The sequence below is a fragment of the Zonotrichia albicollis genome, chromosome 2 (assembly GCF_047830755.1).
Source record: "Zonotrichia albicollis isolate bZonAlb1 chromosome 2, bZonAlb1.hap1, whole genome shotgun sequence".
Classification (NCBI taxonomy): Eukaryota; Metazoa; Chordata; class Aves; order Passeriformes; family Passerellidae; genus Zonotrichia; species Zonotrichia albicollis.
This window is the reverse complement of record NC_133820.1, coordinates 57,053,619-57,069,946: the sequence shown is the minus strand read 5'-3', so window position 1 is coordinate 57,069,946 and position 16,328 is coordinate 57,053,619. Positions and strand designations below refer to the sequence as shown.

The 16,328-nt window shown below is 38.3% G+C and overlaps 1 protein-coding gene across 6 annotated transcripts in view; it reads left to right on the top strand.

Moving 5' to 3' along the window:
* Positions 1-16,328, top strand: part of PSPC1 (paraspeckle component 1) — a 62,570-nt gene that overhangs the window by 42,099 nt on the left and 4,143 nt on the right. For 2 of the 6 annotated variants that reach the window (XR_003379149.2, XR_012579003.1), the window contains 3 exons: positions 11,925-12,029; positions 15,107-15,210; positions 15,464-15,741. Coding sequence is in view for 1 of the 6 variants with exons in the window: in XM_074535208.1 (XP_074391309.1) it covers positions 8,126-8,152 (27 nt within the window). In the remaining 5 variants the exon portion in view is untranslated. Of the gene's footprint in view, positions 1-8,125; positions 9,271-11,924; positions 12,030-15,106; positions 15,211-15,463; positions 15,742-16,328 lie in introns of those variants that run through there. The other 4 variants (XR_003379150.2, XR_012579004.1, XR_012579005.1 and 1 more) reach the window with 4 other exon arrangements.

Genomic DNA, 16,328 nt, shown 5'->3' with positions numbered 1-16,328 from the left:
TAAAAGGATTTATTCTACAAAATTTATTTATTGTTACTAAGTTTTCAATATTTTTATAGAGTGTAAAATTGCATGAAAAAACACTGCATAAACCAGCTATTGCAGTACTGTAGAATGCAGTCTTTCAACTGCTAACTGAAGTGGTCTTCCAGGCTGCTTACAAATGTTTTAAATATTTGTATGCTAATGGAAATTTGAAATATTTGTGTGCATATTTAAAATAATCCAGTACATGCCTTGCTGCAGATATGAATAGCCTTTTGCCCTGCTTGCTGCTTGGTCCTGCTCCCTCTGTGTCCCTAGGCAGGAGACACAGGTAAAGGCAGGTAAGGGAGATTGTGAGAATTACTGATTCTGCTTATTTCAGTGTGGAAGGAAAGAAGAGCAAGAAGGGGCAGTAGAGCAGGACTCTTCTTACCTGTGCATACATAGGGTAATTTGTGCTGCAGACAGAGAATACAGTTCAATAAATGTTCTCATTAAGTGAGTTTGGAAGAAGTACATAGCCTAGAACAAGTGGGTAAGAAGCGTGTTGAGGGCTTTACATATCTGAATAACATGGTTATGGTTTACATTCTTGGTGATAGTTGGGCCAAGAGGGCGAGTATTTCAAGCAGTGGAAAAAAAAAATTCTACTAAAATGTTGAGCCAAATTTTATGTGAGCTTGACCTGTCTGTTCACTTTCTGCAGTTACCAAGAAGGTTACTTGCAAGCCAGTAAAAAAATGGAAAATAGTATTCTTCGTGATTTCTCCAGGAGAGATGATATACACAGTTGCTTTAAAAAGAAGCAAGACTATTCACATGTATTTTTCTTGGAAGAAAATATAAAAACTGCCATTACAAAGATGGGAAAACCAGTCTTTTAAAATGCTAACATTCTTCATTCTTTGACATGATAGCCTTGTGTTGTTCCATATATCATGTTCTGCTTTTAAGGGAGAGAGCATGTGCAAGGTAAGCCGGAGCTGCAGTTTTAATCAACTTCAAATAAAAAGCTTTTCCCAGAAGACACACCTGTAATAATGAAACAGTAGTTAAGCTTCAGTTTTGTTTCAGTGTGGAACATTGTGTTTCTAGAACTTAGCATTATAGCAGTTCCAGTTCCACATGTGACATTTTCGGAACCAGAGCTGTGCCAAATCGTACAAATAAAGTTTTTGCCTTAGTGTGTGAGCAGTGCATTTACTGCAATTCAAAAACTGAATGTTCAAGAGTTTTAAAAGAAAATGTATGGAAGAATTGTCATCTGTTGAATTGCTGGTTTAAAGGTGAAAATTGTCAACTTGGCAGCAGGGATGGCTTTACTTATGACATTATTTTAGGCTATGTGTCAGTTTATTATTACCATGTTATACTTTGTGTCGTTTTTGTAATACTACTTAAAGCATGTTTGACATTTTTCTTGCATCACACTTGTGTAGTTTCATATATTATTCACACTGATTAATACAACTGTCTGTTGGTGGGGGGTACGAGAGCATTTGTTTAGTATTATGTAACTTGTTTAGGAGGGTTTTTCATTGGTAAGCTTGTTTTTTGTCTTGTGTTTACTCTGGATGTTCTGAGCAAAATACACTTTTTCTACTTTATGTGGGGAAAAAGCAACAAGTAATGAAAAAGTGGTTATTGGGAAAGTAAATGGAAGTTCTGGACGCTTCTTATTGTTTCTAAAATGACAGCGGACTCAGGAGAATAAAATCACTTGGTATACTTTCTGCATGACTGTTCTAGACTTTTCCCTTCTTACAGCACACTTAAGGATCATTATTCAAGGCTGCAAACAAAACTTTTAATTTCTGTCTGATTTTAATCCTAACTGTGTTTACAAGACAGTAAATTAAACGTAAATGTCTCAATGTTTGCTCTGAAAAGTGCTCTTAACCCCTGAAATTGTATTAAACGTAAGGAAAAATAGTTTGAGTTTCATAATTTTAAAATACTGAATTAGCCAGTCCTCTGGAAGTGCAGTGGGGGTGGAGGAAGCACAGATTTGTGGTGAAATCATACTCTTGTTTTCAGTTGCGTTGTGTTCCTGGGCATGCATTTTTTTACTCTTTACATTGGGCCCATTTGTTACAAAGATTTAAAAAGAAATATATTTTATCATATTTCATCCAGTTGTAAGTTCATTGCTACATTGTAAAAATCAAAATTGGTTAGTTAAGGCACATTTACTTTACTGGAGATTATGGCATGTAGTATAAATATCAGAAATAGGGTAATTCAAGTGTTGGTAGTTACTGGTGATATGTTGTTGTGCCTTTAAGCGTGGTTGGATAAAAGCTGATATATGTTGAGCATAACAATGTCTTAAAACTCAGTGCTCAGAACCTTGATGCTGAATTTGCATTTCTGCTTTATTGCTGTGATAATAACAAAATACTCACAGGTTTGAAAGTTTACATCTAGATATATGGAGGAGAGTAAAGGATTGATTATCGTAGGTTGCTTGGTTTTGAGGTCTTGTGTGGGAAAACTGATATTGTAGAATCTTTTCTATATGATTGCTTAAAAATCTACTGGTTTTTTTTAACTGTCTTGTATATTTAAAACTGTCCAGTGTGAAGGAAGCCAAATGATGTGTCTTTCAAGAATGTGGGAAGGCAATTTCACTAGAGGTCTTACTTGAGCTCTAAATCATTTACTGGTTTGACACTGAGGACATGGTGTCTTAACTCTAACCTTACACTACAATTATATTGAAAAATTGTGCAAGCTTCTGCCAAGCTTTAGAAGTGATGTGAGGATGTAAGGTGACATACTGACTGTAGAATTGGGCCAAATTATTGATATTTGATGCTTGTCACAGGCCTGCTCTGGTTATCCTAATCCATTCCTTTTAGGATTTAGCTTTCTTTTCTGTACTCTAGGTTTTCTTTTGTTTAAAAGGCTTTATGTTTTCCTGATAATGTGGAAGATATGAGCTGTATGAAACTTTATTTGGGGGTTCTAACACTAAACTCAATGGAAATGGTTTAAAGCAAGGGAAAGATGTCAGATGCACAGTAGAAACCAGTTCTGTCTATGATTTGACAAGTTGTTGCATAGCTCTTCATATGCGTTTTGTTAGTATATATCATGTATGTTTTCTTAACCCATTGTGCCTTTAAAAAGGATTTATGTCTCTTTCTAAGGGGGGCAAAAAATTTTGTTCTGGATTAATTTCATTTCATTGTTTCTCTTTTGTGTAATTACGCAATAATGAAGTGACAGAGTACATGAGAACTTAATAGATAGTTACTCTTTCTGAACTCAACGATGTGTGCAAATACTAATACAGAAAAGTATAATTAGGTAAGTGCTCTTCTTGCATTTATGGATGGGGGAGATGCTGTTGTGGAAGAGCAGGAAAACGTGGCTTTATCTCATCTTTCACTTTGCAGCTTTTAATAATTTAGGAACTGCCGTAGAATTAAAGACCCCAAATACAACTCTTATAAACTTTATCTAAAATTCTTAAGTGTTGTTTCAGAGTTCTGCTATAAACAAAACTAATTCAGTGTAAACATTCAAATAAAATACATGCTTTAATGGAAAAAGTAATTGTGAAAGCCTGTGTTTTATTAAGGTAAGAAGAGTAATGTTGTTGAGGAGTTAGGTGTATGTTCTCGTATCTTTACTTTTTGACTACACAACCTTAAAGAAACAGAGGTGAAATTAATGACATGCAGGAAAAGGCTAAATATACAGGACAAAATTTCCTGGGAAAGGACTGAAGTTCAAATATGTGTAACTTAAGTACCAGTGCTTCCAGTAGAGGACTTCTGTCTTAAGTTCAGAAGGCTTCTGCTTAGAAACACGTGCTGCCAAATCTAGTCCTGCTCTTACGGCAGGAAAATGTCATCTTTGCCTTGATTGTGACATACCAAGAATAGGATTATCAGGATTTAAATTTATGAAGAACCTAGTTATCTTGCCACAGTGATAAATTTGAATAGCTGAAGAGTCAGCATCTTAGGTAATGAGTTGGTATATGTACAGCTGCAGGATTGTCACAGCCTTCCCAGAACTTGGAATACAGTAGTGCCTTTGGTTGTTTCAGCAGTTGCTTCATGTGCCTCAGTTAATGAAGTTTATTTATGGCCACTCAGATGCTTTTCAAAGTCATTTTTCTGCCTAGCAAATTCTCTCAGGTAGTGACAGCCACCACAGTTGTGGATTGAGAGTGGCGCCGTCATGGAGTGCTTAAATCAGCATGTGCTCCTATCAGCTGCAGTCAGCTTAGTTTGTACCTGTTCAGTCATTACAGTGCACTTCCAGACATTACTTTTCATTAATGAGAGTTGTGTTCTCAGTGAGGTATTGATCTGAGCAAGTTTGAGTAGAGGCTTAAGAAAATAATAGAGAAAATACAAACTAGTTACACTTGTACTGTTAATGAGACAAATTCCTTTAATAATTCCAGATGTGTTATGGAAAATTAATCTCTTGGATGGTTCTTATTCCCTAAGTTTGTAATAAAGCTACTTGGATTTTGTTCTACCTCCGTTTTCTGAGGCTCATCTTTAAACTGTTTGGACATCTGCATTTATTTTAGCTTTCACACTTGATGTAAACTAGAGTCCTTCAAACTTTATGCATAAATATACCCTGTCAGGGCATACTCATCAAGTCAGGTGCTGATCAGATGCAAGATTTTGTAGAGTCCAGAATGAAAGTAAGTGTAAAAGTTGTTAAATAAGATGAGAAGACCAGAACAAGATTGAGCAGAATAGGAGAGCAAACTGCTTTGAAGGTAGTCTGTAAAATGTAGTGCAAAAGAATCTGATAACAAGTACATGTTCTGTTAAACTTTCAAAGAAATGGATGCATCAGGATGCAGAACTTCAGTATGAAATGCAGACTTTTTTGGAGAAGCTGCTGCTTGCTGAAGCGGAGTTTCTTTTTCAAGATGTTGCAAGTAATGTTTGTAGTGTATTAGAATGGATGTTTTTTACTCGTGTACATCAAAAGTCACAAACAGGTAACTGAAGTAACAGCTTTTATGTTTTTGTCTGTGTGTGTAACCATTTTCTCATTAATATGTTGATACTTACAAACTTGGCACCCAAGATAATTTTGATAGCTTGTTTGTAAATTAGTATTTTTAATGTGAGAATTATAGTGCAAGCTTGCATCTTGAAATCTGAATGAGCTATGATGAAAAACAGTACCAGCAATCAGTCTCTTTGATTAAAAATATTTAGTTTTGAATATGATGCCAAGTTACTGCCTTTGTATATAAGATGATATCAAAAGGGAATTCCTCACTTCTCGCACTGTGGTCTTGGCCTAGTCCTGTGCAGAGGAGTGTCATCACTGAGGCCTTTACTTTGCTCTCAGTTGGAGAAAATGGTAGCCAGCTGGAGCGACTTTATGGGGGGTATACAGTGGAATGGTTGATAGTATTCCTAACACTCACTAAGATGCCTCATCTGATATTCAGACTTGAAATTATTTCTAATATAGTGCCTTTCAGTCCTCTGCCACAAGTTAGTAGGTGTTCAGTTTGCTCTATGTATGATGGCTGAGCTTAAAGCTTTTAAAAAATGTTTGATATTAACTTAGAAAGCTATTTCACTTTGGGTAGGAAGAATAGCTTTTATCTTGCAGGTAATAGTGACTTCTACTAAAGTAAGGAATGCTGTACATAGAATTTACAGCATTCTATGGTACTATAAAGCTGAAATAAATCCTGATAGTGCAGCATCAGGAATATGTCCAGTTGTGCAAGGAAGGGACAAAGAGCCAAGTTTGAGTCTCAGCTTGCCAGACAGAGAGTAGCAAATAGAGAAATGGCTTCTTTATTCAACATTGCTTTGGGAGTTTTTTCAGGAACAGGTAAGTCTATGTCAGTATACCAATAGGGGGTAGAACATTTGCAGGATACCCTGCAGTTTATTAATGCTGTTTGTTGTCTTTGTCTTAAAATACAGATTCCATTTCCTATATTTCAAATCTAATGTAAGATTTTTCTTTTTTCTACCAATTATGATTTTATTATGGTGGAAGCCAGAAGTTGATATTCTGCATTTCTTATAGAGTAATCTGTGATGGAAGTTGTCACCCAGTAGAGTTAGTACAGGAGGGAAATTACTTAATTGCACAAAGAATCACAGATCTTTTGACAGGACCAGAAGAAATGGGTACACACAGAAACACAGGGGATTACTTCTGAGCATCCAGAAACATTTGTACTGTGAGGGGTGACCAAGCACTGGCACAGGCTGCCCAGAGAGGTTGTGGAGTCTCCATTCTTGGAGATGCCTCAAGCCATCTGGATGTGGTCCTGGGCACTAGGTGACCCTGCCTGAGCCAAGGAGTTGGACCAGATGATCTCTAGAGATCCCTTCTGACATTAACAAGTCCATGATTCTGTCATCTAAGCAAAACTTTGAATTCATTAAACTTTATGCAAATGAATTAACAGTTGAACCCTATTACATGCTTAGGTGTTTGAATTGTTCCTTATTAGGTTTCATTTCAATGTAGTTGAATGTATTAGGTAGTATTGTTAAATTTTACATTTTCTAATGAAGCATGTCAAAGATGAAAGCTCTTGGAGTGAATGAGTTGATGTTAATAAAGACTGTGTGACCACATCTTGCCCAGCCCTTCCCCCAGCACAGTCTTACAGCTTCAGAGATTTTAGCCCCACAAAGATAAACAGTTCTGCTGTCATTATATTTTGGAAGAGGAGGTTAGGACACTGGCCTAACTTGGCACCTGCTGCAAAAATGACAGGTAAGGAGCCTTACAGGAGGGAATGGGGAGCATTGTGTGAAGTTCTGTAAAGCAGAATTGCAAACACAGAAGCTATGTATTAGTGAATTTCACAATTCCTTAGGAATACTGTTGATTTTTTTTTAATTAGAGAAAATTGGACTATGCACAGTATAAGAAGTTTTATGTGAAACTAGATTCCCTCTTAGGTTTTGGAAGATAGAAAACATCCTCAAACTAGTGAGGTCATCACTACTAAATATAAGAATTATTCTATAATACAAAGCTTATGCTGGTTTTCTGTAGTCTTAAAACTAAGATATGAGAAAATTGTCTCTTAGGCTTTGCATATGCACATTTTTGCTACTTTAAAACAATTTTAAATATTTTTGAAATAAAAAATTAGTCTTAATAGAAATATGCCTAATTAAACATCCCTAAAATCTTAGTGATTCTCTTAACTCCTTGCATAAGTTTATATCTGTTTGCATTGTGTGTAGCACAATGGTATCCTGACTTCTGTTAAAGCAATAGACCTGTACTGAGATCCTACTTAACTCTGTGCTAGCTGTGCTGGTTTAATGATATCTTGTTTACAGCAGACTTTTCTAAATCTGCGTCTGTGATAGGTGACCTCAGAGTTTACAGAACCTGGCAGAACTATGTTGTGAAATTTTAACTCTAGCTTTCAGTGCCAAGTGCAGCATTATTAGATGCTTTTCATCTGTCAGCTTTCTTAAGTTTTCTTTGTGAAGTCATGTCTATACATCATTATTTCTAGGTGAAGGAGATGATGAGGGTTAAAGGTTATTCTCTTGTTCCTTCAGCAGTTTTGTACTTCTTAGCTGTTCATGATAAAGTATCACAAAATGCTCAGAACTTCACATCTCTGTAACCTGTCATATGAGTTCTGAATGGAGAAAATAACACCATTATTTGGACATTTTTCCAAGATGCTCAGCATGAACAGAGTCATTGAAAATAAAAATCTAAACATTGAAAAATATTTTTGCTGCTTCAATGACAACATTTGTAAAATGGGTAATTATGAAAATCAGTGATGAGCCAGCTATTCTGGTGGTGCAGGTTCCTCAACTTGAAATGGGAGTGTCATAGAGGGGAGGGGGCTGTATTTAAAAATACAGGATTTAGTTGCTGTTTCACACAGGATTGTCCTAATGACTTGTACTACTGTCTCACAATGCATAAAATTTTGCAAAAAATATAATGTGTGTATATATATATATATATATTAAAAACCCACTTGATGCTATTGTCTTGCATCAAGGAATGTAATGACTTGCAATTGAGCAATTTTATTGATTTTATGAAGTGCTTACAAATTTTAGTATCTTTGAATTCAGACCTTGCTGAAGCTGTACAGATGAAAACTTTTGTTCTTCTTTTTAAATGCTTTCAGACATGCTCATCATTCCCTAAATACTGAAGAAATCATCTAATTTCTATATGATGAAGATCTGCAATCCAAGCAAAACAGAAACTAATGTCCCTTGATCGCAGATTGTCACTGGCATGTGTTCATTGCCTGGCCACTAGTAACTGCCACCATTTGTTCTTTTTTGAAATCTGATCCCAGAGGAGGAATATTACTGCATTCACATTCCTCATTCTGTGTAAGATGCTAACTTCAGGTACCCTACTCCTTGTAACTTTAAAGTTGTGAAATGGATATAAAATATTTTTAATGATCTTGCAAAGGAAATTGAATGCCTTGTTGGCTTAGCTCAAATAGTATTTCCCTTTTGTTTCTAGGAACTTAATTCTTCCTTTGAGTTTTAATTTGGTATTTTTTCCCCTTTAAATGCTTGCTTGCTTCTACTTCTCTGCAAGTACTTAATATGCACTTATTAAGAGAATTTGACAAACACAAGATTTGGAAAAAATATGTTGTAGTTTGTCTCCTATAATCCCTGGCACCTATGCAGTGATGCCAGGTAACAATTGCTTTTAGTCTCTGATGGTTTTATTGTCCTCAGCAGGGACTACTCATAATTAAGATGAGCAGGTTTGGCCAGACTAAAGTTAAAACTAAGAGAAGAATGGGGAGGATAAGATTGCCTGACCATTTAAGAATGTCTAGCATGTATCTTCTGTTAGTATGTCAGCAGCCAACATTGTTATCTGTTACCTTTTGATAGGTAAGCCTGAACAAATGCAAACATGAACACAGCTCTGCGGATCATCTCGGGTTCCCTTTGGAAACCCCAAATAAGTGGCCACAAGGGATTGTGTGTTTTCCTGAGAACACCTCGGCATTGGAGTTCTTCTTTCTGTGTGCTGGATAGTGGTTCTGCTACTCTCAAAATCATACCTGTGCCCGCTGGTGCAAAATGCCATATGGTCACTTCAGTGGAAGTCAAAATTTACCTGTGCTGCTGTTGTGTGTTGCTAGGTAATTTTTAAAGTAGACCTAAAATAAAGGGGAAACTTAGGGGGGTTTTATTACTCTTACTTAAAGTAGCCACCAAAAAGCCTATTAACTAAAGAAATGTAAACAAAAAAAACCTGAAGCAAACCACAAAACCTGTTCTGTCAGTCAATCTGGTGAAGCTGCCGTGCATCCGTGTGCAAGGTACATGTGCAGTGTCCTTCGGTGTTGGAGTGTCACAGCTGTTCCTGCTCCGAGTTGGTGCCGGCAGCCTGGAGCTTGTCCCACACAGCCGGTCTGTGCTGCAGATATCCTGCATTACTTGAGATAGCTGCACTTAGGAGTTGGTTTTCAATTTTCCTTTGTAACAGCACAATATATGCACAGTATCACTCCATTTGTGTGTGATGCCTCTCTCCTCTCCAGAACAGGCATGTTTATCATGTTGTAAGCCTTTTAGACTAGGTCAGATTCATTTTGCTTACCATACCCACCACACCCACTTTGAGCTTTAATTTAAAGAAGAACTTTATCATATGGATGAAAATTCAGTCTCTTTGAAAACAACTTTCGCTTGTGTTCCAGCTCACTCTTAGAAATCACATTTTTCATCACTGGCTGCTTGGATGCATTCAGCTCTAGCAAAGTAAATACTACTAATCATAAACAGAGTTTATATAGGGTAGAGAGGTTGGAATGATCTTAGAAGAGGGAGAATTTTGAATAAATTGTGCAGAGGCACATTCCTAGTAGAAACTATAGACAATTTAACACTCCCATCTGTCTTACTGGGTGGCTTTAGAGCCTGTAATCAAAAATGGATGATAATTATTTGGCTACAGCTTTGTCACTAATATCTACTGGTTGCCAAGAATATGGCACACTGCTTTCTCTTCAGTAAATCTGGGTGGCCAAGAAAGAGAAAGTAATATTCACTGTCAGTTATAGAAACTGGAGAGGCTGTGTTAGGCCTTGATGCTTTAGCTTTCTTGATGGGGGGAAAACAAAGGGAGAAAGTAATTATTAGGGTTTTTTAATAATAAAATACAGACTGAAAACTGTGCAGTTTGTAATTTTAGCCGTCCTGTTAGATGGGTACATACCTATCAATAGCTACATTAATTGCACCATGTGGAGGTGATGTCTCAGGACACTAACACTTCTCCAGATGACAGTTCCAGCCAACTCCCTATGACTGGCAGTTCATCACTACTGCTATTACTGCATTTTACTTGCTAAATGATTGTAGAATCAACACAGTTAGAAAGGGTTAGTGGGCTGTGCTCTTTCATTTGTGCTTTAGGAGGAAAGTGTCTATCTTGCTGAATGTCTGGTACTGAATAGATAACTGAACTTCATAAATCTGATAGATAGCAAGTTTCACCATGGTGTGGGAGGGGAGATAAAAAGGAACCAAATGGGAGAATTGATTTAATAGGGCTCAGACATTAATCATGGCAACTTTAAAATGGTATTTATTCTGAGCTGCACATCTCAGCCTGTTTTCAGCTGTGTCTGATAAGGTAAATGTTAACTTTATTGTAAATGTTTGTGGTTGTATGTTGTAATTTGCACATATGTCACTTCTTGAATTGGTTTTTGGGACTGTTCCTAAAGTGAAGCTAGCCTGAAAGGTGTAACCTGTGTGTGGCTTTCCAAAGGAATTCTGTCTGTAATAAATGCTTTGCAGAGTGTGCTAAGTTTTATGATCATCAAAACATGACCTCAAGATGTTGGAAAATCAATTTAACAAGTTTTTACTTGGGAGTATGGGGAGTTCTTCACCCCTTTGTGCTGTTGTGATGAGGACCTTTCCAGGCAGTCTTCTCTGTAGACATTTCCTTGGGGCTCTCAGGCTCTGCAAACACATTTCTGTGCCTGAGTAAGGGATTATGCTAAGTCTGTCAAACATTGCACTGCTCACATCTTACTTTAAGTCTGAGACACTTATGGAGAAGAGGTGATTTTAATTCTGGGAGGAGGGAATGTGTCTACAGGTGAGAGCTGTTTCGAAGCCTGAATGGCTTGGGGCATGGAGCTGTTGAATTTTAAACATTTTGGATAGTTGATTTGCATGTGTACTCTGAGAAGACACTGTGCAAGGTGGATACCATTTGCTGCAAATACAAACCAATCGATTGCAGGAGTTGTAAAATTACAGAAGTCCTAAACTTTTGCATCTATTTCTAATGTTTGCAGTATTAAACTGTATTTTAAGAATGATACTTGTATGCAGTTCTGTTGTGAGATGGTTTTTTACTCCAGCTCAGTTCAGGTATATCATTTTGATAGATAACCTTGCCCCCCGTTAATAATGTCTGTACAACAACATGCTGCAGAAAGAGGAGACTGCAGTGAGAGCTGCCAGTTCTCAAGTGTCACTAATGACTCAGTGTTGTGTGCAGGGATCCTAATCATTTCAGTGGCACTAATATTAGAAGGATGAAATTCCACTTTCGCCATGTGCCTTGGCAGGCCTAGAATGTCTAGACTGTCTAGTGTCACATGAAATACATATGTTTTAGAAAACCTCCAAAGGGAAATGACTTGGGGCTCTTTGGATAAGAACTGCAGTTAATCTACTCCAAGCAGAAATATGAAAATCTAGGAACAGCTGTTGAACTGCTGAGGTAGTAAAAATTTAAATAAAATCTGTGGAGAAACAACTAAGTGGTGAGAATGGGTAGAGAATAAATTGATTTTTTTCTGGTAATGGGAAGTTTTATTATGGTTTATTACTCCATATATTATGAGTTTCTGAAAAGAGAAGCTACTGTGTTTTCCCTTTTGCTTGAAATGTCAGTTATTTACTGTCTCTTTATTTTTTTAGGTTACTATTAAAATCTTAAAAATGCAGATGAAGACTGGCTTGTGCAGAATCCTTCTGGTATCTTATGCAGACAAAAGAGAATCCTAAACCAGGTTTTAGTATAAGGTATGTATTAAGGTATATGGCTTTATCCAGCAGTTACTGAAATCAGTCCCCCACTTTTTGTTCAGACTTGTGATTTGATGTAGTTGTTCTTCTACACTTCAAGTAATACTTGATTTCAGATAATGTAATTCCTGGCCTAATTCCTGCCATGTGTTATGTTTTTAAAGGACTTCAGGCATATGCACACAGCCTCTAGCAGTCAGCTCAAGCTCTGGCCAGCCATCCAAACCCCACAGTGCCACATTAATATGACGCCATGGATGTTACTGATACATTGCACTCAGACTCCTGATTGTTTGTACAACCAACACAGTAGTTACTGATTCTGAACAGTCTTTGGCATTAATCAGAGGGCTCTGGTCTGGAAGGTGGTGTCCATGCACTCTGGGAGCATGGGGCACAGTTTGATTTTTGTGCACACAGGTGTGTAGTGCCATCTGCCCTGACTTTGGACAGTATTTCAATGGTGCTGATAGATAGCAAGGTTTTAAACGGAGTTCTGTGTGGCTAAGTTCAATAGTTCTGGTAGCTCCAAAATTCCAAAATACCAGTTATTTTTATGAAGTAGAAGTAAATTTAAACACTAGTGGGATTTGACCAAGATTCTGCAAGTTCTAGTGGTAAAGCAAGAGAAACTTGTGTTAATTCTTCTGTGTTTGTTTGGCTTGGCAAAAGGACTCAGAGCTGTCTCTGTAGTAGTGTTAACAGTAAATAAGAGAACTGGGAATATAAAGGACCAGAACAATTTATCTGTTTTGTAATCACATGTAATAGGTGTCCCTGACCATGGCAGGGGTTCAGACCAGCTGATCATCTCTCTCCATGTGCAGGCAACTTTCTTTGTAAAGCAGGATGCCATTTGGAAGCCTTTGTGGCCAGGCTGCACTCTTTGCTCAGGGTGGTTCTTGGACCTGGTGTTCACCAGGGCCACCATGTCCTTACCTGCAAAGGGGCACTCCAGCCAGCTGGCCTCCAGCCTGTCCTGGTGTCTGGGATTATTTCTCCCCAGGAGCAGGATTTGGCATTGGCATTTCCTTCTGTTGAATTCCATGAGATCCATGGAATTTCCAAGCCCATTTCTCTAGCCTCTCAAGGGATAACTGGATGGTGGCATGACACTATGGCCTTAGCAGAACCTCCTCTCAGCTTTGTCACCTGCAGACTTCTGAGGACATGTTGTCCCATCAACCAGGGCAAAAATGAACATCCTGAAAAGGACTGGCCTCAGTGCAGGGATACTCTGCTATTCACTCAAGTCCAAGAGGACTTCATGTCACCAACAGCCTTCTAAGCCCGTCTCTTCAGCCAGTTTTTAGTCCACCTCATGGTCCACTGAGCCTATCAGTAGTCTGGCAGTATCATGACAGGATCAAAATGATAATTGGAGATACTATGGCAAAAGATTTCCTAACCCAAGGCAGATAACATCCACTGAACTGGTCACGTCACCAGAGAGGCGCTCCAGTTGGGATCCTTAAGAATTTGCAAATGACCTTGTTGTAAATCCATGCTGACTGCTCCAACTTACCTTCTTGGTCTGGAAATGTTTTTTTGGAGTAGTTGTTCCATCACCTTCCGAGGGCCTGTAGGTCCCCGAGTTCCCTGGGTTCTCTTTCCTGCCATTCTTGAAGACTGGAGTGACTTTTGCTTTCCTCTGATCCTTGCACACCTCTCCCAGTTGCCACACTTTGTCAGCAATGCAGGGTGGCCTTGCAAGACCAGCAGCCAGCTCCTTCAGCACTCATGGGAGCACCCTAGCAAGCTCAGCACATGTGGCTTGTCCAGTTTGTGTTCTCTAAGCTGGACCCTGTCATGTTCTTGGTTCTGGGAAGGGCACTGACAAGATGGGAAAGTTGTTGCACACCTTTTTGTGGTTCTGCTTTTGCCCTTTACTGAGTAGTCCCATTATTTTCTAGTTGTACTAAAATCACAGTATAAGAATTATCACACAACAACTGGCAATATAAACCAGACTACTGAAATAAGCAACCTACAAGCATTTACTCACAAAATCTAAAAAAGACAAGCAGCTAAAGCTCTTTGTCAGAAAAGTAGAAATAAAACAAAAAATGGCTGCCTAATTTTTTCAGAGTTTGATTCAAATGTTTTTGTCTTTTTTTTTTTTTTATCCAGAGGACATTTTGTCTTGACCATGTAGTCATTGGAATTCAGTCTTGTTTGTCATTACATATGAGAGTGCTGCTGTGCACAAGAGCCATTTGGGAACCTCAGTGTTTGGCAGGTTTCCCAGGCATCTCAGAATTTTTCTGTCAGCTTACAGTTTCCTTCCTGTGAAGGAAAAAAAGGGTGGTCGAGGTTCCTTGGAGATACAAGTGTTCCTTTTACTGGCTAAATAACAACTCCTTGTCTCAATGAAGTGATAAGAACCTTTCTTCCTCTTCCCCCATTCCTCACATGTATGGAGGCTTCAGATTGCAGTGTGAACCTGGCTGACCAAGTATAATGGCCCAATGAATTTGTGTTAAGTATTGTGCCAGGCTGCCTGCTCCTGGGCTTCCTGAACAGAGGGAGCTCCAGCGGCCTCGGCGGGGGCAGGGCTGTCTGAAAAATTGCTGGCATTGCTCAGCTCTTAATCCAACTGTGTTTGCTGTAGGGGGATAGAATATAAGAAAATAAAGGTAGTGTAGAAAGTAATCTTACCCCCAAGGAGTTGCAGCTGGGCCACTTATCAAAGACTAGGAACAGGCCTGAATTTAATAGGCCACAGCTGTAAGCAGTGGGAAGAGTGCTATAAAGGAGTGGGGTGGCTGGTTGAGAGGGGACCTGAGGTCAGTTGGCTGCTTTGTGTCGAAGAGTCAGTGCTCTGAGAGCTGCCCAGGAGAAACACCAAGAAGGTATGAAATGTTTGTGATAAGGAGACAATAGTATGGAACCCCTGCAATAACATGAAAACATTTGCTCTTGTGTTGGTCTTAGTTGCCATTTGAGTCTTAAGTGCTCTACTTTGATGACAAAAGGACACTGTCAATGAAGTTATCATTGAAGTGTCTCTTGTAACTCCTCAGCCTGAATTGTACTTACTTCCTGGAAATGTTTGTCTCCATTCAATGCATTAGGTTTCAATGGAAGCTGCTGGTGGCTGCCCACCCTCAGAACTGAAGCTGTTACATTGTGATGATGTGCAAAATGCTGCTCTGCACCTTGGACAAGGACCATCAGGGTGAGAATATAATCGTGTTGTCACTTGTTAAAACTCATAATGGTACGCTTTGTACTCAGTTTTCAGTTTGTTAGTACTAGTTTTGTGCTTAATGCATGAATGGTTTTTTTTTCCTTGTGTCTCGTAGTGCTCTTGGGCAAACAAATAATGCTGTTATCTAATAAAATAGTAACTAAATCCATCACACCTGGCTGAAGGTAGGAGAAGGACAAACTGATCATTCTCAGTTAAGCTGTTTTCTCTCTGCTTGCAGACAGGCCAGACCTATGAGACCTGAGGGAAAAGGGCTGTTTGAAATGACACAAAAGAACACATACAGCTTGGAGGTGGTGTTGCCCACCAATACCTCAGCTTGGAAAAGACATAAGAATGTGAATACATCTACTTGTGAGCTCCAAGTCCTCTTCCTACATGAGGAGACAAGTTACAGCTTTTGTGATGTTACTGTCTTCAGCCTCTGGCACAGAAGGTGGTGCCAGTCCAGTATTTCATAGCAGAGCTGATGTTGGCCTGCTTTGATGTGTAACTGAGGTACTGATGCCCTTTTCATCTAGACTGCGCTCCAGGCAGATTTTCTTTTTAGAAACAATAGTGTTAAGGGAAATGGGTGTAACTAAAAGGATTAAAGTTTGTATGTTCTACAAGAATAATAAGAGTAAATGATATATTAAATGACTGCTCCTTGGTTTAACTGATTGCTGTTGGACTTTAAAAAAGCCTTTTAAAAAGTAAGAAAATATTTTTGAGCCCTACAATATATGACAAAAAATAGGAAAGTGGTAGGGTTTAAAGAAAAAGCAGTAGTGTGGATTGTGTTTATGTTGCAGTAGTTTAGAAGAATATGAAAGTATTAATTACCTTGAGAAAAATGGTATGAGGCAGTGACAGCTGAAAAGAACTGGAAGGAAATGCTAATCACAGGGGAGATTACAGCTGCAGTAAGTTGTCTGTGCTGTTGAGTAAGGAGTTATGCTACAAATGCCAGCTGTCTTAATGTAGCTCAATAAAAAAAAGAAAAAACATGAAGAATGAAAAATTAACTTTACATGATGTGATTTGAACACCTGTAACATACCATGAGGGTTTTTTTCAAATTTCTATAGCTATTGTACAACTGT